Below are 25,488 nucleotides of genomic sequence, written 5' to 3'. Positions count from 1 at the left end.
AGAATTTGATGTACTATTGAAGTTTTATGTCGCTTACTTTAAATTTTTGTCCTATTTTTCACTCCTAATTCCTAACCACATACATTTAAAAAACTGAGATATAATATAAATTCCACAAACTCACCATCTTAAAGTATACAGTTGAGTGGTTTCTAGTATATTCACAAGGTTATGCAACCATCATCAATCACCGTCTAAGTCCAGAACATTTTCCTCACCAAAAGAAACTCAGTACCCATTAGCAGTCATTCCCCATTTCCCATTCCCTAGCAACCACTAATCTACTTGACTACATTCTATCTCTATAGATTTGCAAATTCTGTATATATCATATAAAAGGAATCATACAATATGTGATCTTTTCTAACTCTCTTAACATAAGAGTCTTCTATCACTTAGCATAATGTTTTCAAGGCTAATCCATGTTGTATTTATAGGTACTTTATTTTTATGGCTGAACAATATTTCATTGTATAAATATACTACATTTTGTTTATCTGTCCATCTACCGATAAACATTTAAATTTGGCTATTATGACCAAAGCTGTATGTATATATATTTTTGTGTGTAAACATCCTATATAATAAAAGCCTAATATGCCAAGTGTCAAACTGTTTGACCGTTCAACCATTCGCTATAATGCACACTGACCACCAGGGGGCAGACTCCCCAAACAGTAGGTTAGCTTGCTGCTGGGGTCCTGCCGATGGGAACTGGGCAAGATGGGTCGGATACGCCCTAGAGCCAACCTCCCACAGTCCCTCCCCGGCCTCTAAAATATTTCTTCTAATTAATTTCCTTTGAATGTGCATGAATTCATGCATTGGCCTCTAGTATGTTTATAATTCTCTTGGGCATATGCCTGGGAGTGGAATTACTGGATGATATGATAACGCTGTTTAACTTTTTGAGGACCTGCCAAACTGTTTCTCATTATCACATATATTTTTACACTGAAGAAATAACATTTTTAAGAATTGAAAGCCATTTGGCAGCAAGGGGGAAGAATCAGAAATTATATCACTCAGAAGTAACACAATTTAGAGATTTTAAGTATGGAGGTACACTGGCATTTACTTCTTCTCCCTCCTGAAATCACAATAAAATGATAATAAAATATTTTCTTTTAAGATGTAAACCCTCATGGACATAGAAAGGAGAAAACAAATTGTTTTTTTCAATTAGCAATAATCGCACCTCAGATAAACCTCATTGGCTATGATACTGCCACTGCGCAAAGCTGTATAACAAAATGTTTTGATGTTAAAAAGCAGATTTACAGCAGACCAAAAAAAAGCTAAGACATAAGCCAGCAACAGGAAAGTTCACTAGAAAGTTGTCATCACAGAACCTCAAAAAGGCTTAGATGTTAGAGATACCAGGCATCCCTGAAAGTGGGAATGCAGTTGGGGGTGAACAAAGAGATCAGATAAAAGTTTGTAAAAAATTTGTACATTCATATTCATAGCAGCATTATACACAATAGCCAAAAGGCGGAAGCAACCCAATTATCCATTGATGGATAGCGATATACAAATGTGGTACATACATACAATTGAGTAACTCAAGAAAGAGGAAGCATGGAACTCAGGAACAGGAGTGGGAGAGACTACAGCCATGTGGCAGCCTACAGTGAGCTTTTAGAAGACTGTAATAGAAGGGTAAAGGGCTGCAGCACAGATATCGCCAAGAAAAAAATTAGGCCGACTGATCATCTGAGGGTATTGAATTCCTGATAGGTATCTAGAAAACTAGACAAAAACTTGAAATGATTAACTTCAGGGAAAGAAAACTCCAAGAAAGAAAGTATAATCATAGTCTCTCAGCTTTAAATAATATTTATGTAATAATATTATAAATACTGAATTCTGCTGTGTCCAAAAATTAGAATATAACTGTATTGGGAGAATGGGGATGGGGAAGAGCTGTGTATGGGGGTAGAGGTATCAGAATTAAATCCTCACTTTCTGTTTTAATAAATCACATCTAAACCTGAAAAACAAAATCAAGAAGTAGCTGTACAAGCATATTATTTAGAACTAGGAGGTACATACTAGAAAACTTGGAAACATTAAATTTAAGCAGTGGGTCAAGAGTGTAATAAGGTGGGATGCTTTGCTTCATAACTAGGCCTTTCATGCTTGACTTTAAAAATAATGTACATGTCTAACTTGTACATTAATTAAAATGAATTAATTAAATAAAAGGCCTGGGGAAGGAGAAATAAAATAGAAAAGAGATTTATGTGGGGTGATGGAACATTCTGTTCCTTTGCATTTTAAATTGGGGCAGGGTGCGTCAAACTATTTAATATGTACAATAAATAGTAAAAGATATACACTGTACTTAGGATTTACATGGGGCTAGTTATACATGGTATAGCAAAGACAGAGCGAGATAGATGAAGAGAGAGTATATGATAGAGAAATTAAAAAAAAGGAAGGAGGGAGAAAGAGAGAGAGAGAGAAACAAATGCCAAGACACAGAAAGACAGATGGAGACACAGAAAGACATACCCAGACACACAGACAAAAAGTGAGAAATGTGGAGCAGAGGAAGAAATCCACAGGCACACTGTAGTGGTAAACTGTGTATACACATACACACACGCATGTATATGCACAATCAAAGAAGGACAGAGACCCAAGTTTTCATAGGTAACATCTCAAGGGTTTGTTAAATAGCACAGACTGAGATTATTACCACTACACATTCCTCCCACCACCACCACGAAACTAAACCTCTGCTGTCAAGACTCAGCTGCACCCGGCCGGAATGGATCAGTGGTTGAGCATCAACCTATGAACCAGGAGGTTAGGATTCGATTCCCTGTCAGGGCACATGCCCGGGTTGTGGGCTCGATTCCCAGTGTGGAGCATGCAGAAGGCAGCCGATCAATGATTCTCTCTTATTATTGATGTTTTTATCTTTCTCTTCCTCTCTGAAATCAATAAAAAAATATGTAAAAATATTTTTTTTAAAAGACTCAGTTGCAGCCGAAACCGGTTTGGCTCAGTGGATAGAGCGTCGGCCTGCGGACTGAAGGGTCCTAGGTTCGATTCCGGTCAAGGGCATGTACCTGGGTTGCAGGCACATCCCCAGTAGGAGATGTGCAGGAGGCGGCTGATCAATGTTTCTCTCTCATCGATGTTTCTCACTCTCTATCTCTCTCCCTTCCTCTCTGTAAAAAATCAATAAAATATATTAAAAAAAAAAAAAGACTCAGTTGCAATCTCCCCTCTTCTGGGGAAACTTCCAGGTCACACCAGTTTGGGGCCATTGCTGTCTCCTCAACTTCTAAAAAAAATATCTTGCCGAAACCGGTTTGGCTCAGTGGATAGAGCGTCGGTCTGCGGACTGAGGGGTCCCGGGTTCGATTCCGGTCAGGGGCATGTACCTGGGCTGCGGGCACAGCCCCAGTGGGAGATGTGCAGGAGGCGGCTGATCGATGTTTCTCTCCCATCGATGTTTCTTTTTTTTTTTTTAATATATTTTATTGATTTTTCACAGAGAGGAAGGGAGAGAGATAGAGAGTGAGAAACATCGATGAGAGAGAAACATCGATCAGCTGCCTCCCGCACATCTCCCACCGGGGATGTGCCCGCAACCCAGGTACATGCCCTTGACCGGAATCGAACCTGGGACCTTTCAGTCCTCAGGCCGACGCTCTATCCACTGAGCCAAACAGGCTTTGGCTGATGTTTCTAACTCTCTATCTCTCTCCCTTCCTCTCTGCAAAAAATCAATAAAATATATTTTTAAAAAAATTAAAAAATGTCTTGTCTTTCCACTCATTTGGGGGAGAGAATCATAGATGGCCTTGTGACATTTTAATATAGCTATAGTAAGCTGTTGTTTCTTTCTTGAACTTCTATCTAGCTTTCTAGTGTAATTGCCCTTCAATTAGGTTATGAGTGCATTGGGCACAGAGGAACCAAACGTCACGATTGAAGAATATTCCACAGGCCCAGCTTCCAGGGAGGCTCTGGATTTTAATTCCTTCTCCACTGTTCACTTGCTGTGTGGCTTTGGGCAAGTTATTGACTTCTCTGTGCATCAGAGTTCTTGTCTGTAAAGCAGAGATACGACTAGGTTGAATTACATGAACTTGCCAATATTCTACCATATTTGACCAACAAAAACGGCAATTTTACATGGGTGACCCTAACACAACCGCCGCCTCTTAGGTAGCGTGAGGATCGAGCGCAGTGCCTGTTGCATTGTAAGCAAGGACCACGCTGCTGAGTGAAAAGTGGGCCCCGCAGTAAGCCACTCAGGCCTTGGGGAACAAGGGCAACACACCTGAAACGCAGAGCAACCAAAGAGAAGGAGCCTGGCCCCAGGTATCCCGGAGCCTCCGGAGCTGCTGTGGACTGCTTATGTCTAAACACTTAACATGAGCAAAAAATAAGCTTCCACTTAGGTTAAACCACTGATGTTCGGGTTTGTTTTGAAGCAGTGGGGCCAACACCCTAATGAATAAAGGGTGTGTGTGAGTGAGAAAGGAACCAGGTGTTTTGACGGAGAGATTTCTGCCTCAGGAGACTGGGTGTGATGCCACTGACTGAGATGGGAGTCCAGGACACGGTGGGGGGCTGGAAGGAAGATCGTGAGTACAGTCGTGGACATGTCTTGAGGTGGGCCCAGGGAAAAGAGGCCTGCTCTTCTGGATTCCAGGAGAGAGGCTGATGCTGGAAATACTGGTTTGGGGATCGCATGTGCATAAATGCATATTGTTACCTTGGAGAAGGTGTGCTCATCCTGGGAAGGCATGTAGATACAGATGAAATTAGCCGAATGTGTCATGAAATGGTGAGAACACTAATATTCACGATTATTGTTACCACTGAGGAAGCACTTCACCATATGCCAGGCATGTTCTGTGCTAAATAGTTTGTGTATCATAGTTTTTATCATCAGGATTACCCCTTTGGTGGATATTATTAGTCCAATTTGCTGAAAAAAACGAGGATTGATAGATGGCAGAGCTGGAATTTGAACCCAGACCTGGTCCACTTTAAATTCCACATTTATAACCATAACTCCATAAACCTAAACTTAGTTTTAAAAAACTTACGAATGCAGGTATACAGAGGAGTTAAAACTCATCAAACTGTAGATTTAAAATAAGTACATTTCATTGTATGTAAAGTATACCTCTGTAAAACTGACTTCAGCCCTAGCCGGTTTGGCTCAGTGGATAGAACATCCGCCTGCGAACTCAAGGGTCCCAGGTTTGATTCTGGTCAAGGGCACATGCCCCGGTTGCAGGCTCAATCCCCAGTAGGGGGCGTGCAGGAGGCAGCTGATCAATGATTCTCTCTCATCATTGTTGTTTGTATCTCTAGCTCTCTCTCCCTCTCCCTTCCTCTCCGAAATCAATAAAAATATATTTAAAAAAAAAACAAAAAAGAAACTGATTTGAAAAAATAGCAATGTGATTTCAGAGCTTCCATTGTGCACCCATTAGAGGTCAATAAGCAGTTGTTAACATAAGATAATACAAACTTAAAGTGCTAACAAGTGATGAAGGTTGGAACTTAAGAAAGGTTTTGTATAATTTTTTATCCCCACCCAGTCTGACTTAAAAGGTGGCACACTTGAAAACAAATACACAAAAATTTGTGGGTTGAATAAAGCTGTTAGTTTTTACAATAGGAATCTAAAGTTACCATGTGCTGCATGTTAAGATACTCTAACTTAGGGTTTCTCAATCTCAAGACTCAAGGTTTCTCCACCTCAACGCTCTGGACATTTCAGATCAGGTGCTTCTTTGTTGTAGTGGGGCTGTCTTATGTATTGTAGGATGTGTAGCAGCATCTCTGGCCTTTACCTGTTAGTTGCCAGGAGCAAATGCATCCTCAGTTGTGACAACTAATAATCTGCCAGATGTGCCTTGACTGGTTTGGCTCAGTGGATAGAGCGTCGGCCTGCAGACTGAAGGGTCCCAGGTTCGATTCCACTCAGGAGCATGTGCCTTGATTGCGGGCACATCCCCAGTGGGAGGTGTGTAGGAGGCACCGGATCGATGTTTCTCTCTCATCGACGTTTCTAACTCTCTATCCCTCTCCCTTCCTTTCTGTAAAAAATATCAATAAAATATATTTTTTAAAAATAATAATAATCTGCCAGATGTCCCCTGGAGGGCAAAATCACCTGGTTGAGAACCATGCTCTAGCTACCAGTTAGCACATCACCTGGGTAGTAGAGTCTCCTCTTAAGCTGCAATACCACCAGGATCAGGGACTCATGTCCACTGACTAGGATGCAGAGTATTTCTAGGTCACTTTCTGGCCACCTGGGCTCACTCACCCTTCTGGGAGGGACAGGGGTTGCTTGCCTGCTTGGCAGGGTGCTTCTACTGCCACACCTCTTTCATCCTCCCCCAGCTTGCCCCGTGCGCCCAGCCAGCTCAGCCAAGGGTTCGCAAGCCTGAGGGAGGGCGGTGAATGATGAAGAAAAGACAGACAAAGGGAATAAGCTGGGCCTCTAGGTGGATCTTCCTGTGCCTGGCTGAGGCCACAGAGAGAGAGATCCAGACAGCAAGCTGAGCCTTTATTTTACAGCCAGAGGTAAACAAGGTAGTGGTCACCATAGTTACAATGTTCTTGTGAGTTTCACTTGTTTTGGCAGCACTTGCTGCACCTCCCTCAGCCCATTAGCTACTCAGGTAAGATCTAGGGAGCATCATAAGGTCAAGCCTAATTATGCTAAGAGGACTGTGCCCTCTAAGCTGGGACTTGTTTGTGGCTTTGCCAACAGGTCAGTCCCAGGCTAAACCGTACAGCCGCTCCCTACACCCAGTCTGTGGTTTTAGGCTGCTCCCTCATCTGCACCTCCAGGAGCAATGGCTGGCCTCTCTGCTGTCCCCTTGTACCCCCACCCCCACCCCATACACTGTAAGGCCCAAGTGGTCTCCCCCTTGAAGGTGCAATGAGTGGTGGGCCACTGGTGGACAGGCACAATGCCTCTTCTTCTGCAGAGGCCCATCTCTCCTTTGGAACAGCAGACGGGAAATCCTCCTTCCACCACAAGGAAGGGTGGGCCAGGGGCAGGTCTCTTTCAGAGCAATGATTGAAGATGCCAAGGTTGGGTGGGCAGCTTTCTACCTCTGTTATCGGAAAGGAGGTGGATTACTCCCACCCCCACCCCAGTAGGGAATTCTAGAAGTGAATTGTCCCTCCTGCCAGGAGCTTTTCCCTCCCTGAGTGAAAGGGTTTGCCTCTGTAAGAAGTTCTTATCAGGAGCTGTCTTCTTTCCCTTACCTTAGAACCACCTGGGGGGGGGGGGGGGGAGAGAAAGAAATACAAAGGAGAGAAGGGGAACTTTTCCTCATAGATCTTTTCACTCACTCAACCTCAAAGTCAAAATAGAGGGTGGAATGGGAGAAATATTCTCCATTTTTATTCTCGATTTCCATATCTCTGAGTAGACCAACCATGACAGTTTTATGACCCAAATGCAAGGATACATTTTATGTTACTCAATGAGCCAAGTGACTTCAGATCTGAATGGGCAGGAAAATAAATAATACACATATTTAAAAATTTCCTTGTAGTTTCTAATTTTTCCAAAAGGTTTCCCCTCATTAACCTGAAATTTCTGGAATGTGTACATTTCACCGTCCCACCCATCCCTGGGTTTTAAGGCAGGAATGTCAAGCACAATCAGCATAAGGTCACCATTTGGTCAGTGGAAATTTTTTTAAATTTCTGGCCTGTAGTTTCTGGCTCCCAGCCAGTTTTGGTGGTAAAAATTGCTCTGGGGTGGTGGTGGCAAAAGCCAACGGGTGGCCTGGATGAGTCCTCAGCCAACATGCTCCTCACTGCACTCTAGGGACAGTTTGGAGGTTACAGAGGGGCATTGGGTCTGCACCCTCAGAATGGGCTGCCACCCTGAAGGTGCATGCATTAGGCCGCCTGGGTCTGAATAGCAAGTGGCTCCACTCCTGGTACTTGTCAACCATCGAGGCACCTTGAGAAAGCAGCTAAGCATATGCAGGGAGTGTGACATCTGCAGGATAACTGGTCCAGTCTGTTTCACCAGTTGAGTTATGGGAACAAAAGAAGAAAAGATAATGTGTCAATTTAGAAGACACGAAGAAACATAACAACCAGATGCATTGTATGGTTCAGGATAAACTCTTAGTCTGAAATTCATATGATGAAGCCCTAACCTCCAATATGATGGCATTTGGAAATGAAACCTTGGGAGGTGATTAGGTTTAGGTGAGGTCATGAGGTTGGGGCCCCCATCATGGGATTAGGGTCCTCTTAAGAAGATGAATACACAATCGTGCTCAGAAGTTATGCTAAAGAGACGCCCACTCCCTACTCAAAATGTGTTTGGTCCTGTGTTGTGGACTGTGTTGTTACAATTGCTATGTAAACTAAAGAATTAAAAATGTTGTGGAAGAGAAAAAAAAAAAAAAGATACCACCTATATTTTAACAGGTTAAAAATTTCAAATGATCTTTCTTTAAGTTATGGTATTTAAACCTGAGATATGTAGAGGAAGGCCATGTTAATGATGAAAGCAGAGACTGGAGTGAAGCAGCTATAAGCCCAAGAAGCCAGCGACCACCAGAAGCCAGGAAAAGGCAAGGAAGGATCCTCCCTGGAGCCTAGAGAGAGAGAGCCCCAGCCATCACCTTGACTTCAAACTGCTAGCCTCCGGAACTGTGCAAACATAAGTTCTGGAGCCACCTTATTTGAGCTCCTTTGTTATGGCACCTTAGGAAATTAATAAAGATTTTGGTACTTATTTGTCAAAAAAAAAAAAAAAAAAAGAAGATGAATAAAGACTAGTGCTGCCCTCTCCCTGTCCCTGTCCCTGTCCCTCTCTATATGAGGAGACAGTGAGAAGGTGGCCATCCACAAGCTAGGAACTGAATCAGCCAGCACCTTAACCTTGGACTTCCCGGTCTCCGGAGCCATGAGAAATAAATGTCTGTTGCGTAAGCCACCCAGTTTATGGTATCTTGTTATGGCAGCCTAAGCTAAGACACCAGGACACTTTGGGGCACAATTAAAGAAATGTATATATGACCTAGGTGTTAGATAAGATGAAAATCTATTGGCATGGGGAGATGGAGACCATTAACAGAGAAAAGCAGCTTTCAAAATATATTCTGAGAGCCCTAGCTGGTTTGGCTCAGTAAATAGAGCATCAGCCTGTGGACTGAAGGGTCCTGGATTGGATTCTGGTCCAAGGGACATGCCCCGGTTTCAGGGTCAATCCCCAGTAGGGGGCGTGCAGGAGGCAGCTGATTAATGATTCTCTCTCATCATTATGCTTCTCTCTCTCTCTTGCTCTTGGAAATCACTAAATATTTTTTTATTTATTTTTTAAAAATATATATTTGAAGAAAAAGTTCTGTAATGTTATATAGTAAACTAGAGGCCCAATGCACAAAATTCATGCAAGAGTAGGTCTTCCTTCCCCGGCACTGGCTTCCCTCACAGCCCCGGCTTTGTCAGGAAGGTCATCCAGACGGTTGTTCTGCTGTTCGGCCGATTTGCATATTACGCTTTTATTATAGACGAGTGGCCCGCTACATGGGGGAGGAGGAGGGTGTCCCTCAGCCCAGCCTGCACCCTCTCTAATCTGGGACCCCTCAGGGGATATCCGACTGCCAGTTTAGGCCTGATCCCTGTGGACATCCAGCAGTCAGACATCCCTCTTGCAACCCGGAACCGCTGGCTCCTAACTGCTCACCTGCCTGCCTGCCTGATTGCCCCCAATTGTCCCCCCTTGCTGGCCTGATCGCCCCCAACTTCCCCCCTCTGCTGGCCTGATCACCCCCAACTGCCCCCCACTGCTGGCCTGCTTTCCCCCAACTGCCCTCCCCTTCTGGCATGATTGCCCTTAACCACCTCTGCCTCAGCCCCGCCACCATGGCTTTGTCTGGAAGTTCTCCTGGAAGGTCTCCTGGTCTAATTAGCATATTACCCTTTTATTAGTATAAATTGTTAAATGGTAACCTCTGGGTGGTAGGAATATGGTGTTTTGTTTTATTTTTGCTTTTCAATATTTGAAAACTTTCTACAATGCATATCCTATATAATAAAAGCCTAATGTGCTAAGTGTCCAACTGTTCATTTGACTGTTTGACCAGTCGCTATGGTGTGCACTGACCACCAGGGGGCAGACACTCTGACCAGTAGGTTAGCTTGCTGCTGGGGTCCTGTTGATGGGGACTGGGCAAGACAGGCAGGACATGACCCGGAGCTCCCTCATGGTCCCTCCCTGGCTGGCCAATCTCCCCTGGTCCCTCCCCGGCCTCTAAAATATTTCTTTTAATTAATTTCTTTTGAATGTGCATGAATCCGTGCATCAGACCTCTAATATATATATTAGGTTGTGGGTTTTTTGTTAAAGAAAAGGTTATTTTTAAATTATGTGTGCTGGGAGGGGCTTCCCAAATCATTTGTTTCACCCTGCATTTTTTTCAAAGGAGGAAAATTTTTGACTCATCACACTGACTTAAAAACACACACACAAACACTTTTTATTGTGGAAAATTTCAAACAGACACAAGGGAAGACCAAACATTCATCAGCCACGACAATGATCAACTCATTCATTTGTTCCCCTTTCACTTTCTCACTTTTCATTTTATTTTGAAGCAACTCCCAGACCTTATATAATTTATCCCATTAATATTTCAGTGTTATCTCTTAAAGGAATCTGAAAAATACATAACCACAATACATTTTTACACTAGAAGTTTAATAATAATTCCTTAATTTCATCTAATATTCAGTCAGTGGTCATATATTCCCAATTATCTCACAAATGTAAGAACTGAGCTTTTAAAAGTTTGTTTGATTGAATTAGGATCCAATACAGGAGGTCCTTGGGTTACGTCGGGGATCCGTTCCTATGGCACGACATAACTCGATTTTCACTGTAAGTCGGAACCCACCTACATAAGCACCTACGTCACCCACATGGAGCACATACACAGCAGTAATGAAGTGAAACAGTAAAAAAAATTTAAAAGAAAGCTAACAATTCCTGACCTTTACTTGTGGTAAATAATAAAAAACATAAAGCACATATGTACATACATGGGAATGACAGAACTTTTTTTTTTTTTTATAAATAAACTAGAGGCCTGGTGCATTAACTCATGCATGGGTGGGGTCTCTCTGGGTGGCCTGCAGGGATCGGGCTGAAACCCGCAGTCCAACGCCACCTGCAGCTCCTACCTGCCGCTTCCGCTCATCCCAGCCCCACTGTGCCTGCTGTGGGCTCATGCCCCATCAGTCCTGATCGGGAGAGGCTCGCACTGCCACTGCAGCACTTGCCAGCCATGAGCCCTGCATCTGGTGCCCTCCCAAGGGGAGGGGCCTGTGCGATCAGGCCAAAACTGGCTCTCCGACATCCCCCAAGGGGTCCTGGATTGTGAGAGGGTGCAGGCCAGGCTGAGGGACCCCACCCGTGCATGATCAGGCCGCGGAGGGACCGCATAAGGGCTCCATCTTGCTCAGTTCCCATTGCCTGGACCCCAGCAGCAAGCTAACCTACTGGTCAGAGCATCTGCCCCCTTGTGGTCAGTGCACGTCATAGCGAGCAGTTGAGCAGCCTTAACATATCATTAGCATATTACGCTTTGATTGGTTGTTCAGTTGTTCTGCTGTTTGGTCTATTGGTAATTTTGGGGGGACTAGAACACTTCATAGATGGTGGTACTTTCTTCTATCAGGAAGCACATCATGTCTGGTTGTCTCTTGTACTGTGTTTGTGATGATCACTGTTACTGAAACTCAATACCTGGATCCATTACCTCATGGTGATATTCCAATTCTAAAATTCTGTCTTCATGTACTAGCCAAAATCTACACTAATAAAAGACAAAGATGCCAATTGACTGTACCTTTGCTACGCCCTAAGTCATGCCCACCAGCCAATCAGAGCAACGATATGCAAATTAACCCAACCAAGATGGCGGCTGGCAGCCACGGAACTGGAGCAAGCAGGAGACTTGGTTGCCCGGGCGATGGAGGAAGCCAAGCTTCCCGCTAGCCCTGAGCCGGCTGTGGCCTCCGCTCATGGCAACAGTTTCAATTATAGAAGACAAATAAATCTAGATACCTGCTTCCAGCCAGCCTCTACTGGGAGCTTGGGTGGCTGGGGGTTGTGGCCAGCCTGAAAACGGCCCTCAGCCCCTCACCCAGATTGGCCAGGCACCCCAGCAGGACCCCCCACCCTGAAGGGGCTGTGGCCAGCCTGCAAACAGCCATCAGCCCCTCACCCAGGCTGGCCGGGCACTCCTATATAATAAAAGGATAATATGCAAATTGACCCTAACAGCAGAAGGACTGGGAATGACTGGTCACTATGACACACACTGACCACCAGGGGGCAGATGCTCAATGCAGGAGCTTCCCCCTGGTGGTCAGTGCGCTCCCACAGGGGGAGCTCTGCTCAGCCACAAGCCTGGCTGATGGCTGCCAGTACAGCGGTGGTGGTGGGAGCCTCTCCTGCCTCCTCAGCAGCGCTAAGGATGTCCGACTGCAGCTTAGGCCTGCTCCCAGCTTAGACATCCCCCGAGGGCTCCCGGGCTGCCAGAGGGATGTCTGACTGCCAGCTTAGGCCCAATCCCCCCAGGGAGCGGGCCTACGCCAGCAGGTAGTCATCCCCCGAGGGGTCCCAGACTGCGAGAGGGCACAGGCCGGGCTGAGGGACCCCCCTGAGTGCAGAAATTTTTGTGCACCGGGCCTCTAGTATTTATATAAACAGAAATTTCCCTTCACCAGTGATTTTATAAAGCTGAATAGAGGCTTGATTCTTTCCCTTTACTTACCAGTTCTTAAAATAATGAATTGATTCTCTGCCATTCTCCAAAGGTGAGAAATATTTGTCATTATGAACTAATGAATTTAACCATATTTGTCTCCTAACCTACTGCAGTTCTTACCCTTTTAAAAAAAATCCTCACCTGAGGATACATTTTATTGGGAGGAAGGGAGAGGGAGAGAGACAGAGAAACATCTGATGTGAGAGAGAGACATCAATCAGTTGCCTCCTGCACACACCTCAACCAGGGGCTCAAACCTGAAACCTAGGTATGTGCCCTGACCAGGAATTGAACCTGAGACCCTTTGATGCATCAAACAATCCTCCAACCAACTGAGCTACAGCAGCCAGGCCAGTTCTTAACCATCTTGAGGTTAAATTATCCCATCCTTTGGCCATTGAGAGCTCTTCAAAATTGCTCCCAAGTCTTTTTGACATGACCCTTTTATAGAAATCTCTCTTCAGAGATGAAATATTATCTCAATGGGAAAACTGGCCGTAAAAAATAAGGTAGCATATTATTTCTGAGGTACTTTTCTCCCCCCTTTAATTTGAATAGGTTCCCTCCTGATGGTCTCTCCCACCCAGCTCCCATCACCCTCTTGACTTGAATGCTCCAGGACACTCTCACCTCTGGTTATACTGCCTTAGGCCTCCCTGTTTTGCTGGAGTTTCAAAAGGTGGAAAGTCAGAGTTGGAAGTGGCTTGGTGGCCCCGGGGGGACATCCAGGTGTTTTACCAGGTGTTAGGCAGGCAGGGCTGGGCCCAGGCTGACTTCCCAGGGGGTGCTCATCCCTCCTCATGTGAGATGTATAGTTCCAGCATAGTCTAAGTTTTTTAAACATTTTAACTCTTTGCAGGCCTTCACTCATATATCTCACAAAAGGTCTGGGTTGCCCAGGCTCACAGCATCCTTAAGCACCTTCCTTTGTCTGAGCCCTTACTGCCCTGACTGCATCCAATCCAGCCTCTCCTTCCAACTCTGCTGAGATTCCAGTTTTTCTCATCTCACCTCGTCTCCATCTCTATCCCTACCTCTCTCTTTTCAACCTCTAAGTGCCCATCTGGATTTGAACCCACATATGCTGGCTCCACAGTACCTGGCACTTGGTGCTTACCTCTGTTCCTTGTCACTGAGCACAACCCGTCCTCTGTCTTTATCCTCTTTGAACACATAACTATTTATTTTTTAAAAATGATAAATACATGCCCTAACCAGTTTGGCTCAGTGGATAGAGTGTCAGACTGCGGACTGAAGGGTCCCAGGTTCGATTCCGGTCAACGACATGTACCTTGGTTTCGGGCACATCCCCAGTGGGGGGTGTGCGGGAGGCAGCTGATTGATGTTTCTCTCTCATTGATGTTTCTAACTGTCTATCCCTCTCCCTTCCTCTCTGTAAAAAATCAATAAAATATATTTTAAAAAATAATAAATACATAGTTTTCTGATTTCAGAATGAAAATTTAAGTAATCTAAATTTTTTTGAACACATTAAGACACCTCTCTTGTCAGGCCTCAAAATAATCATCATCAAGTATTTGGTGTACTTCCTTCCAGACCCACATAAAAACTTACAAATATTTTTTCTCAAAATGTGCTTTTTCTACAATGTACTCTCCTGCACATTACTTTATTCACTTATTATGAATCGCTTCTTGTGTTCAGAACAGTTATGTCTTCTGCATTGTATTTAACAGCTTCAGTTTTCCATTGATACCATAAATGACTTAGTTCCATACTGATGAACATTAGGGGTTGTGTCCAGTTTTTCATTATTTCAAACAATGCTGCAATTAGCATCCTTGTACACTTAGCTTAGTACACTTGTGTAACTATTTCCATAGGATAAATTCCTGGAAATGGAATTTTTGAGTCAAAACCATGCACATTTTAAATTTTAATAAATACTGTTAAACTGACCTCCAAAAAGGCTGTATTAATCTACACTTACAATGACCGCCTCTTCCCTGCACATATTTGCTAGACTGATGTTATGAATTTTTTTCAGTTTTGCCTGACAGGTGAAAAGTATTTCATTATTGTTTTATTTTGCATTATTTATTGTTAAGGTTGGACATGTTTATTGGCAATTTCTGTTTCTTCGGTGAACTGTTCATGCCCTCTTTTCACATTTGTTTGGATTTTCTTTTTCTTATCAACTCAAAAATCTTTCTTGCATATTGTACCAATCATTTTCTCATGTGTTAGAAGAAAAATTTTCCCAGTTATGTTTGTAGATTGACTTGGCCATATATTTTTAAATTGTGAATGTGTTCAAACTTAAAAATTTTCATTTGTGCCTGGCCAGTGTGGCTCAGTGGTTGAGCCTCAACCTATGAACCAGGAGAGGTCAGGGCACATGCCCAGGTTGCAGGCTTGATCCCCAGTAGGGGATATGCAGGAGGCAGCTGATCAATGATTCTCTCTCATCAATTATGTTTCTCTCTCTCCCTCTCCCTTCCTCTCCGAAATCAATTAAAACATATAAAAATTAGCCTTATGTAATAATAACCAGGAAATAACAAGAAGTCTGATGTGCTGGTTATAATTTCTTTAATATGAATGAAAATAAACACAAGACAAAGTTTTTTAAAAATGTCCTCCATACTGTTTAAAAACATCCATATTATCCATATTTTTTGAAACTCTTTTCTAGGTGGCCACAAACCTTTTAACTGAATATTCACTATTGCTTCAAATTCATTGATCTTCACTCACAGTCCTTTCAACCCCGCTTTCCTTACTGTGTCAAGTGATCATTTCCCCAATCACATAAGCTCCAAACTGGGCTTGGGAGATGCTCTCCCTCCTCCCACCCCCACTCCTTGTCTCTTGTCCTCCGTTCTCCCAGACATTGTTTTCATCCTCCTCCCCGTGATGCGTCACCTCCCGGGATTTGTCGCGGCTCCTCCCCAAGACCAGCATGTCCCTTTGACGCCCACCTTTCTCAACCGGCTTCATCATGGCTGACTCCCTATTGCCCACTGTATTGTTTACTTATCTATTTATTAATCCTCACCTGAGGAGGTGTTTGCTGTTGTTGTTGTTTAATTGATTCTACAGAGAGAGGGAGAGAGAAACATTGTTGTGGGAGAGAAATATCGATCAGTTGCCTCCCGTACTCCTCCAGACAGGAAATGGGACCTGCAACCTAGGCACATGCCCTGACCAGGAATCGAACCTAAAACCTTTTGGTGTATGGGATGGCCCTTCAGACAACTGAGCCCCTCCGGCCCCTCCCCGGCCAGGGCTGCGTCTGTATAATTTAAACACACTTCCTGGCCCGCACCCCCATCTTCTACTGTTCTACAGACAATCACTGTGACTTTGGGACTTTCCTTCCTCCCCCTGCTCATCCAAACCTTACCTGTCCTTACAGGCTCAATTTCCAAGAAGCATTCTCAGCTGATCCCAGCCCTCTCCTTCTCTTACTCCTGGAGCCCTGGCTAGTGTCAGCTCAGGCAGTTCATCTCCCTGGGTAGATCACAACTGCTCCAGGGCAGGTCTTAGTTTGAATATTCCTTCTGCATCGGCACATTGTCAAGCACACATCAGATGCTCCATAAATATGTTGAGTCACTGAAAACTTGCCTCACACTCCACCTGTCCCCATTACTACAGCCACTCAACCCTCCCTGCACAACCCTCAACTCCCACAAACCAAGGGTCAGAGGGAAAAGGAAACAAATGTAAGAAAGGCAGAGCACACTGAAATTTAAGAAGCCAGTTTTAGGATCATTAGTCTTTTAATATATTATTCTGCAAGAAAGGAATTAAAAAAAAAATTCCTGACATCTCTTCTGATTTTTTAAAATTTAAATAAATACCCTGCCCTCCCCCCACCCACAAAAATTTCCCTCCTTCCCCATCATCCCACCCATCCCTGGTGCCAGATCCTCACTCCAGAGCTAAAGAAGATGCCTGTTTCAGAACAGGCCAGCTCCCTACCAAATTCTGGCGACTTGTAAATACTGTAAATGAGTCTGCTGCCCTCCAGACCAATCCCTAGCTTTGGGGCAGGCCTGGATAGTGGGGCTTTTAGGCGTCGGGGAGAGTGCAAACGTGCTTTCCTTTAATTGCTCTCGACTCCCCACTCCTTGCTTGGGGGGGGGGGGGCGGCAGAACTGCCCTCTAGACTAAAATAAATAAAATAAATATGCCCTCCCCAATTCCCGACTCTATAAGAGCTCCTTCACCTCTCACTCTCTAGTCCCTCCTTCAGTTGGCCCGTCCCCTTCCTCCCTAACCCTTCCCTCCACCCCCATGCTGACCTCTGGCTTGGCCTTCGCCCTCTAGGGAGGGGTCTACCACGCTGAGTGGGAAGAGCAGTGAGAGCCTCACTCCCAACTTCAAGCAAACCCTCCTCCTCCCCCAAATGTCTGTGGGTGCTGCTAGTGCCCCAAGCCCGATGGGCCTGGCAGACTCCCCGCCTCCAGGGGTTAGGATGAAGGGCCGGGGTGGCTCTCTCTCACCTGGTCCTTCAAGGGTCCCTCATTCAAGGCAAGTCTCTCGGAGAGCCCTGCCCTGCTCCCCAGTCCTGCTGCCCCGGCCTCCCGCCCTCCTCAGATGGCAGTGTCCCAGAGGACGGTGTGCTGCCGGCGGCAGGGCGGGGTGCCGGACTTTCGGGGCTCGGGCCCCCGCCTCCAGCTGGGGAGGATGGGCATGCTCTCCTGCTTGCAGAGGCCCCGGTCGGGCCGGTGGCGCGCCTTGATCTCCTTGCACACGCAGCGTTTGCGCTCGATCACCTCGAGCAGCTTGCCGTCGCGCTCGCGGGCCGGCTGGGGCGGCAGGGGCAGAGGCAGCGGCAGTGCAGGGTGGGTCTGTGCGCCTTCCTCCCGCCGCCGCCCCGACGTGGGGAGAAAGGGAGAAGGGGGGGCCTCAGAATGACCGTGCCCTGTCCCCCCGGCGGAGACCAGTGCCTTCTCCCAGCAACAAGTCTTCTCCTAACCCGATCCTCTCCCCCTGGCGGGGGCACCGATGGGAGCAGAAACCCAGCCCTGGCACCACCCTTTGCCCGGCGGTGAGCCCTGCGGCCAGGCTGTGCCTATCTCACCCTGTGGACGGGGCACCTTTGAAAAGCTGCCTTCCTCGTCGGATGCACTTTTCCAGTGGTCCCCGCAGAGCGGGTGCACAAAGGTACACTGTCCACCAGTGGCGGCCCTGCCTGGCTTGCCCATCATAAGCAGCCCCTTTCCAGGATCCTCCCCCAAATTCCCCCGCCCCGCCACCGCCCGCCTCTGCCTGGACTCTATTAGTCTGTGCCAGGGCCCAGCCTGACTTCATGCCTTTCCTTCCACATCCTGGCCTTCCTCTCTATCTGTCCCTTCACAAATATAACCCAACCTCATCTTCCTCCTCACCTGGCTGGGGACATCCCGGGGCTGACTGCAGGGTCTGGGGGTGTGGAACACGGCCTGCCGGACTCCAGAGGTGGAGGCAGAGCGCCCCAGGCGGTAGCCTCCGGTGAAGTCTGAGGAGGAAGTGAGGGAAGGGCCTTCAGGGCTCCCACTCCTTTCGGAGGACAGCCCCTTCTCAGCCCCCTGCCCCATCAGAGGGAAGGGGATGCAGATGAGGTATTAGGGTGTAGGCCCCAGGACATGGGCCCTGGGAGATTCCCCCCAGCCCAACCCATCTGTGTACAGGGCCGGGTGTCACCTCCATTTCGGTGGCAGGCCGGAAAGGTCTGGCAGGGTGTGGGCAGCGCCGTGCGACTCCCTCCTCGGTCTCCTCCGTGGTGGATCCTGGCCAGCAGGCCCTCTGCCCCCTGGCTCCTCACTGGGATCCCTGATGCCACAGGACCCCTGTCCTCGCGCTCCACCTTGGCTGGACCCTCGGTGCTGCCGTTCCAGGCCCGGGCACTCTCCTCAGCCTCTGCTGGGATGACAAGGAGAGCTCAGTGCCTGTATGTGGGAGGGGTCTTGCTATTCCCCCAGCTCCACACACTGCAGCGAGGGTGGATCACAAGTAGCTGCCCCTTTGCAGGTCACAGCTGGGAAGGGAGGGGGCTATGTCACACTCCCCAGCACATTCACACACAGGAGGAACCCGAGTATCGCTACCTTCCATTGCAATCACTGGTATGACTCCTGGCAGAGGGGCCTACCCTCTCCCAGCTTTAGCTTCCAAGCCCCTGCAGCCCCAGATAGGGCTGTAATGACTACCTACCGAAACAGAACAGGGGCCCTATCTCCAGGAGGGGAAGAATCCTGTATCCTGAGCCAGGAAGTGTGCGTGTGTATGTTGGGGGGAAATTGTTGGAGGAAGGGCTGACTGTGAGCTAAGCTCATCACTGAGAGTAGGCCTGGCAGAGCATTGCGTTGCCAGGCAACAGTAGGGGCCTCCCTCTCCTTTTCCTCCAGTCTGGACAAGTTGCCATGGTAACAGCTGGGAGGCAGCTGTGTTTAGCTCCAAGTGTGCGCACACTCACACACACCCCTGCAGCCCAGCAAAGGGAGGGGCAGGGAGTACAGCAGGATGGGGCAGGAGGAGAGGCTGCTCTGGGGGCCAGATTCTACCTCCCCAGCCCAGATCTTACTGCCCCTTCAGCACACACTTGGGAACCCCGTCCCTTTAGTCCACTGCATACCCCCGGCCCTCTGGTCTCCCAGAACGCTTCCCAGTTCAGGACAATGGGCCATGGCTTCCAAATAACTCCTCCAAGGCCTCCCCTAAATCACCATGGACATCCGCACCCCTCCCACCTTCCTTTCACTCACTGTCCAGTTCTTTTGCCTTCCTTCCTCCATACAGGACCTTCCGCTGCAGAGCCCAGCCTGCCCCAAATGCCGCTGCGCCCATCTCCTCTTCTTCTGGTGTCCCTGCACTGGCGATGACGTGGGCACAGGAAATACTGGCAAAGGCACCCCCATCAGTCCCTTGCTCTTGCAGCTGGATCTTGACCAGGGGGGATGGGCCCCCCATTCCACAGCCCTTATTCAGCACCCCCCCAGCCTTGAGGCTTTCATAGGCAGGGGGTCTCTTAAGCCCAGCTGCTGAGGCTGGGTAGGTCCAGAAGGGGGTTAGGGGGCTTGCAGTTGGGTCCGGAAGGCTGTGTGGGGAGGCCAGGCAGCCTCGGTGATGGAGAACCCCAGCTGCTGTGCCCATGGCTCCGCTGTGGGGGCTGGACTTCCCAGGTAAGGGGGGCCTCGAGCTGGTGCACAGCATCCCATGGAGGACTGAGATCTCCTTCTCTGTCTTGGGCTCCCCAGCACCCAAGGGAGGCCCAGCTGGCAGGACGGAGTGGGTGGTCACCTTGACTGCTGAGTACACCATGGTGTAAGACACAGCCTTGTCCTTGGGGGGGCCAGGGAGCAAGGTGGCTGGGGCAGGAGGGGCTGCCGGCGCCCCTGCCGCCTTGGGGCAGATCATGCTGTGGGAGTTGGGGAGCTCCCGCTCCCCCCGGGGCTGGCCAGAGCCCTGGGGTGGCAGCGGTGTTGAGTGGCTCCGGGCCCGGCCCGAGGGTCCCAGCAGCAGCAAGTTGGCAGCAGGAGGCGGCGGTGGTAGGGGAGGCGTCTCCAGCTCTCGGGCAGGCACTTGGGGAGCTGGGGTAGAGCTCACTGGCTCCTTGGAGTGGCAGAGGACTGGTAGCCTTGAGACCCCATCGCCAGGGGTTCGGGAAGCAGACTTGGCTTGGGGGAAGGCCAGAAGTGGAGGGCGATGCTGAAGGAGGTTAGGGAAGGGCGGGGGGATTTCACAAGGAGTGGTCTTGGTGGGTGTCCCGTCCCTCCGGCTTGGGAGGGCTGAGGCTGGACGATGGTGGGTGTGGGGCTGGAGGGCATGAGGCTGGTGTTGCGAGGAGGTGATGGTCAGCGAAGGGGGCCCGTTGGCCCGGCCTTCCCCTGCCTCCTCGAGCAGCGGATATTTCATCTCCTCGTATATGGCCTCGCTCTCTTCCGAGTCTGAGTCAGCGCCAGCTGGAGGGGTCGGACCCCCACCCCCAAGAGGGGGCCCAGTCAGGCCCCCTCCACATCTCCCTCCTCCCCTGAAGACATCCCCCACCATCTCAATGTACACGGGCTCTTCTTCTTGGGAACCCACCTCAGGGTCCCCAGCGATGCAGGACCCTCTACTGAGGCGCTGAAGGGGCAAGTTTCCCCCTCGGGGAGAGGGAGCTGGGGGGCAGGACTCATCGAAGGAGACAGAGAGCTGGGTGTTGGGGCTTCGCCTGGGCTTCTGTGGAGGAACCTTCCGGCTAGACTCTCGGCCCTCTGGGGCTGGCTTCTGTGAGCCTGGGAAAAACGGGAAAGAGAAAAATAAACTGTGCTCTTGTTTGCGGACGGGAATAGGGGAGACCCTTTCTGACCTCTTGACCCGCCTGCAAGGACATAGCTGCCTCTTCATTTTGCCCACATTTCTCAACTTACAGCTCCAGTGGGTTCCCATCTTACCAGTCAGCCCGCAGTCCTTCTAATGAACTCCTCAAAATCTGAAGCTCCCACCCTCAGTTCTCTCCCACCCTCATGTACCTCCAAGGACATGTCACTCCTTCCCCAAGATGGAACTTTTCAGGAAACTTCCCCTGTCCTTGAATAATCCATCTCACACCCTTCCAAAAAGGAACCACCCCCAGCCCCTCTGAGAACGAAACCTTCCACTTCCTTGGTTCTTCCCTGAATGAACCCTCCCAGCAGGCCTCCCCTGGCCTGGAACGGATCCTTCCAATTCCCCACTCCGTGCTTCCCCTGGGGAGGGTTGGGGGTATCTCACCTGCCTTCTTGCTAGGGGGCGTCTCTGCCCCGGGCCCTGCCATGCTGAGCTTGGTGCTGGGGTGTCTCCGGGGCTTGGCCGGGGGTCTTCGTGTGCTGCTGTCCTCAGTGAGACCCCCACCTCCTCCCCCAGGACCACCCCCCACACTGTCCATGCTGCCCACCGAGTGGCAGGAGAGGGATCGAGGGGCCATGGCGCTGCGGCAGGGGTGGGGGGTGTGCTCCTGGGAGGCGGGCATAGTCATGAAGCCCATCCTGAGGGAGCGGCGCAGAGAGGCGATGTCCCGCACACGGACCCCGGGCCCCGGGCCAGCCCCGGGCCCTACCGAGCCTGCAGGAGCCACCTCCTTACTGGAGCTGGGGAGAGAAGGCCAAGATGGAGCAGAGGTCGGTTGCAACCCTGTGGCCTCCCAGGGAGAAAGAAGAGGGACTGGGGGGGATGGGGGGAGGCCTGAAGGTCCAGGGCACTGAAGTAGAAGCTTCAGGCAGAATCCCTGGGCTTTAAAAATGGGATGAGAGGAGAGGTAAGTATGTGCAGGGGAGCAGCCCAGTGCTGGCCGATCTCAGCCTAGGCACATCCAGCATACAGCACACATGTGGACGATTTCATACATAGGCAGAGAGATGGCACACCCAGGCAGCACAACCCCATCTGGCTCACACCTGCCACCACAGTTCTGCTCCTTCTCACTCCTGCTCACACCTGGCCTCTGGCCTTCCCCACGTCCAGCCTCAGTGGCCTAAGCTCCACACCACACCGCACCTCCTCTCCCAGACGCGGGGCTGTACCGCCACATCGCTAGAGCGGCCTCCCCCCGCTGATCTGATCTCTGTCTGTCTCTCTCCTCAGTGCTGTCCTCGCTCTGTCACCCTCCCAGGCTCACCCCCATTCCCTTTCACTGTCCTCTGAGCTTCTGGATGAGTGAAGGTTAGGGGATGGCTGGCAGGCAAGAGGGGGAGAACTGTGGGGTGGGCTTTCATTAAGGCCCTGTCTACTAACCCTTCATTAGGAAGAGATCACTGCAATGATAGCTCTGATTAATCTAATTAACAAGAATTAAACTCTAGTTTCGAGGAGGGAGAAGGGAGCAGGGAAATGGCTCTGACTCAGGCTCCAAGAGGCTGTGCAGTCAATGGGAGTGAAGATGAGAAGGGAGCAAGACAAAAGAGGCCAGACCCCAGGTCCCTGGGAGGGCAAGGAGAGAGGGCAAGCTCTGGGTCTTCTGTAGGGCCTACATGTCCCTTACCACACACACACAGCCCTACCACTTGGCCACTCACCTCTCCCAGCAGAGGCTGAGAGGGGGCCAAATGGATCTTCTCTGGTGCCCCACAAATGACCCCATCCCTGGACTGTGAGTGCAGCATGGCCTGCCCCTTCCAAGGTCAGGTGCCAGGGGAGCCAGGAGCCAGCCCCAAATTGAGAGAAGACCACAGGCCAGAGGTGAGTGAGGAAGGAGTGCCTTGGGCCTCTGGGAATGGAGAAGAGCCAACAGGGTGCTCCTAAGCTGGAAGCCCCCCAAAAGGGCAGGACAGAGTCTGGAGGCAGGAGCAGGGTGGGGACAGGGTGTGTGCCATTCCAGCAGTTCTGTACAGGCTCTGAGATCAGAAGGGACGTGACCCAGCTAGGGGGAGGCAGAAGTAGGCAGGTAAGGGGGCATTCCAGGACACAGCCTTACCTCCTCCTGGCCTCCTCCTCCTTGTGCTGCCTCCACTCCAGCTTGGTTTTTCGGTAGAGAAGGTTCATGTCGTGAAGTAGGAGGTGGGGGCTGGGGGGCCCTGCTTAGAGCCACCAGGCCCGGAGGAAGGCCCTCCCTGGGTCCCGGATCCACTTGGTGGGGGGATGGGAAGAAGAAAAAGAAGAAAGGTGGGGTGGGGGGAGCAGGAATCAGAGAGAGAGAGAGAGAGAGAGAGAGAGAGAGAGAGAGAGAGAGAGGGAAAGGAACAGAGACATGACTCGGGTCCTTAGAGAGAAAACAGAGGCACACAAACCCAACGCCACCTCTAAGGACCCGCAGACAGATAGACAGACATAGATGGACATTTGTACAGAGTCACACATCCTGATAAAGATGCTCAGAGCCACAAATACATACTTTGGAGAAATCAGACCAACAGAGATGCTCATCCTGTAAATACATCCTGATCCACCAAACAGGCCCCACAGACACACATTCAGACACACAAACCATGGGGCCATAGACGCTTATCTACAAACAGAGGACCAGACACACAGATCAGCGTAGGTAAACACAACCGAGGAACAGTCAGACGCACAGACATAAACACTTGACACACCCACAGTCACACAGACCTCTAGGCAGACACACACAAATAGGCTGCACAGAACTGGACATACCTACAGACAAGGAGTTATGCCTGGGCCTACTTGCAAACATTGCACCCCACTGGGGAAGGGGGAGGTAGTCAGATTCCCCACCCCATCTTGGGCCCTGAGGCTGGGGGGTGTCAGGAGGGCAGGGCTGGGATGCTGGAGAAAGGGTAGGGGCACTCTGAGTTGGGTATTAACAATACTACCATCCAAATATCTTCATCCCCTGCCTTCCCCCTTCCAGTTCTTCGCCTGGGCCCGGGCCTCCGTCCACCCCTCATCCTGCGCCCTGGCTCCTCAGCGATCGTCTCCGCTTCCCTCGCTGATAGCTCAAATCACCTTCTTCCTCCTCCAGGATTTGGGAGGCTCCGGCTACCTTCTTCCAGTCCCCGCCCCTCAATCCCACCCTGGTATCTCCAGTCTGGCCCCGTAGCTACCTTTAGAGCTGCGGCCTCCATACCTGCCTGCTTTCGCTTCCCCCAAACACACTCTCCTGCGCCTCAGCCTCACCTCTCCTCCCAGGCGCCCCTCCTCACTGCCGTCCTCTCCCTTCCTTGTCGATTCCAAACCTGGCCGGCTTCATCCCCCTCTCCATCCAAGGGCCCCAGGTTCACGGGCACCCCTCCCCTTCCCCTTGTCCGGCTATCCTGGGTTTCTCCGTCTCTCAGTCCGCCAATCCTCCCTGCCCCTGATCCCCCCCATTCCACCTCCCCGCACCAAGCCTCCCCAATTTCTACATAACCGTACCTGGCCTGCCGGACGCCGGCCCCCCCATGCCGGGCTCCGCCCGGAGCAGGAGGAGGGAGGAGGAGAGACAAGAGAGAGACTGGGGGAAGCCGAGCTGGGTCCTGCCGCAGAGACAGCCCCGCCTCCGGGTCCGCCCCCAGACCCGCCCCCGGCCCCAAACCCACCCTTCCACACTCTCCAAGGACGGAGGGGAGCGGCCGCCTGGCTGGGGTGGGAGGTACGGGGGCCACGGAGTCCTCGGGAGGACTCGGAGAAAGGCCGTGGGGCGCTGGGAACCTGGCGCCAGCCAGCCCCCGCTTTGGGGCGTCCGCTCCTCGCCGCCTCTCGCCCGGTGCCCGGCCGGGCCGTGCTCCGTTCGGTGGCCAAGGTCCCCGCGGAGCGAAGCCAGGCGCAGCGCGCAGCGGTGCCCCCCAGCGGCAGCCCGAGGCTTGCACCGCGCGAGTCCCTTGTGCGCCAGGGGCTCCCCGCCTGCGCACCCCGCGACCGGCAGGGGCGAGTCTGCGGCTGCGGAGCCCGGAGTGCAGTGAGGCGGCGAGGCCGGCAGGGGGGGCCGCTTTCTGGGCCGAGGGGCGCTGAGACCGGAGCGGGACCTTCCTTGTCTCTGCCCAGCAGGGGGCGTGCGCCACTGGCTGGACGCCAGCTTCCCGCCGCCCCCCCAGGTGCGGGAGGGCACCGTGCTGGCTCGCTGGGTGCTGGTCCTCTATCCGTCCAGCCTCCCAGGCGCCTGGGCCTCTTTCACTTTCTGGGCCCAGTCTGGGCCAGGCCGCCCCCGCAGCCCAAGTCATCCTCCCTGCAACCTTTGACTCCGCGGGCGGAGCCCGCCCGGACCCGGGCGCTCTGGATAGGTCTGACTGCAGCCACCTTGGCCAAGGCCGGATGGTCGCTCAGGGCTGAGACC

The 25,488-nt window shown here is 50.3% G+C and overlaps 1 protein-coding gene and 1 non-coding gene across 7 annotated transcripts; both read right to left on the bottom strand.

Annotated features, from left to right (window-relative positions):
- Nucleotides 1-1,098: 1,098 nt before the first annotated feature.
- Nucleotides 1,099-1,243, bottom strand: LOC118657266. Its single transcript, XR_004967961.1, has one exon. It is a non-coding gene; the product is annotated as a U4 spliceosomal RNA (small nuclear RNA).
- A 6,100-nt stretch (nt 1,244-7,343) lies between these two features.
- On the bottom strand, nt 7,344-25,087 carry NYAP1 (neuronal tyrosine phosphorylated phosphoinositide-3-kinase adaptor 1). Of its 6 annotated transcripts, XR_004967650.1 has the most exons (9): nt 24,591-25,086; nt 23,191-23,342; nt 21,513-21,868; nt 19,523-21,034; nt 18,462-18,680; nt 18,167-18,276; nt 17,279-17,626; nt 15,826-15,863; nt 7,936-8,035 (listed from the first exon to the last, which is right to left on the bottom strand). XR_004967650.1 is itself a non-coding variant. In XM_036310136.1 (8 exons), exons 2-8 carry the CDS (start codon nt 23,256-23,258, stop codon nt 7,960-7,962), a joined length of 2,379 nt encoding a protein of 792 aa, XP_036166029.1. In that variant the 5' UTR covers nt 23,259-23,342; nt 24,591-25,086; the 3' UTR covers nt 7,830-7,959. The 6 variants fall into 6 exon arrangements, 5 of the variants coding, with proteins under 5 accessions (XP_036166028.1, XP_036166029.1, XP_036166030.1 ...); XM_036310136.1 differs by lacking the exon at nt 17,279-17,626 and having other exon boundaries at nt 7,830-8,035; XM_036310135.1 differs by lacking the exons at nt 15,826-15,863; nt 17,279-17,626 and having other exon boundaries at nt 7,344-8,035; nt 24,591-25,087.
- Nucleotides 25,088-25,488: the final 401 nt, after the last annotated feature.

This window comes from Myotis myotis, unplaced genomic scaffold (genome assembly GCF_014108235.1).
Source record: "Myotis myotis isolate mMyoMyo1 unplaced genomic scaffold, mMyoMyo1.p scaffold_m19_p_5, whole genome shotgun sequence".
Classification (NCBI taxonomy): Eukaryota; Metazoa; Chordata; class Mammalia; order Chiroptera; family Vespertilionidae; genus Myotis; species Myotis myotis.
Note: the sequence above shows the minus strand (reverse complement) of the source record. Positions and strands in the feature narration are given on the sequence as shown.

Coding starts and splice junctions, on each gene's coding strand:
- NYAP1 (XM_036310133.1), bottom strand. CDS start 23,258: ATGAACCTTCTCTACCGAAAAACCAAGCTGGAGTGGAGGCAGCACAAG. Junction 21,869..23,190: donor GAGGAGGAGGCCAGGAGGAG/GTAAGGCTGTGT, acceptor TTCTCTCCCCAG/CTCCAGTAAGGAGGTGGCTC. Junction 21,035..21,512: donor GCCCCCTAGCAAGAAGGCAG/GTGAGATACCCC, acceptor CGTTTTTCCCAG/GCTCACAGAAGCCAGCCCCA.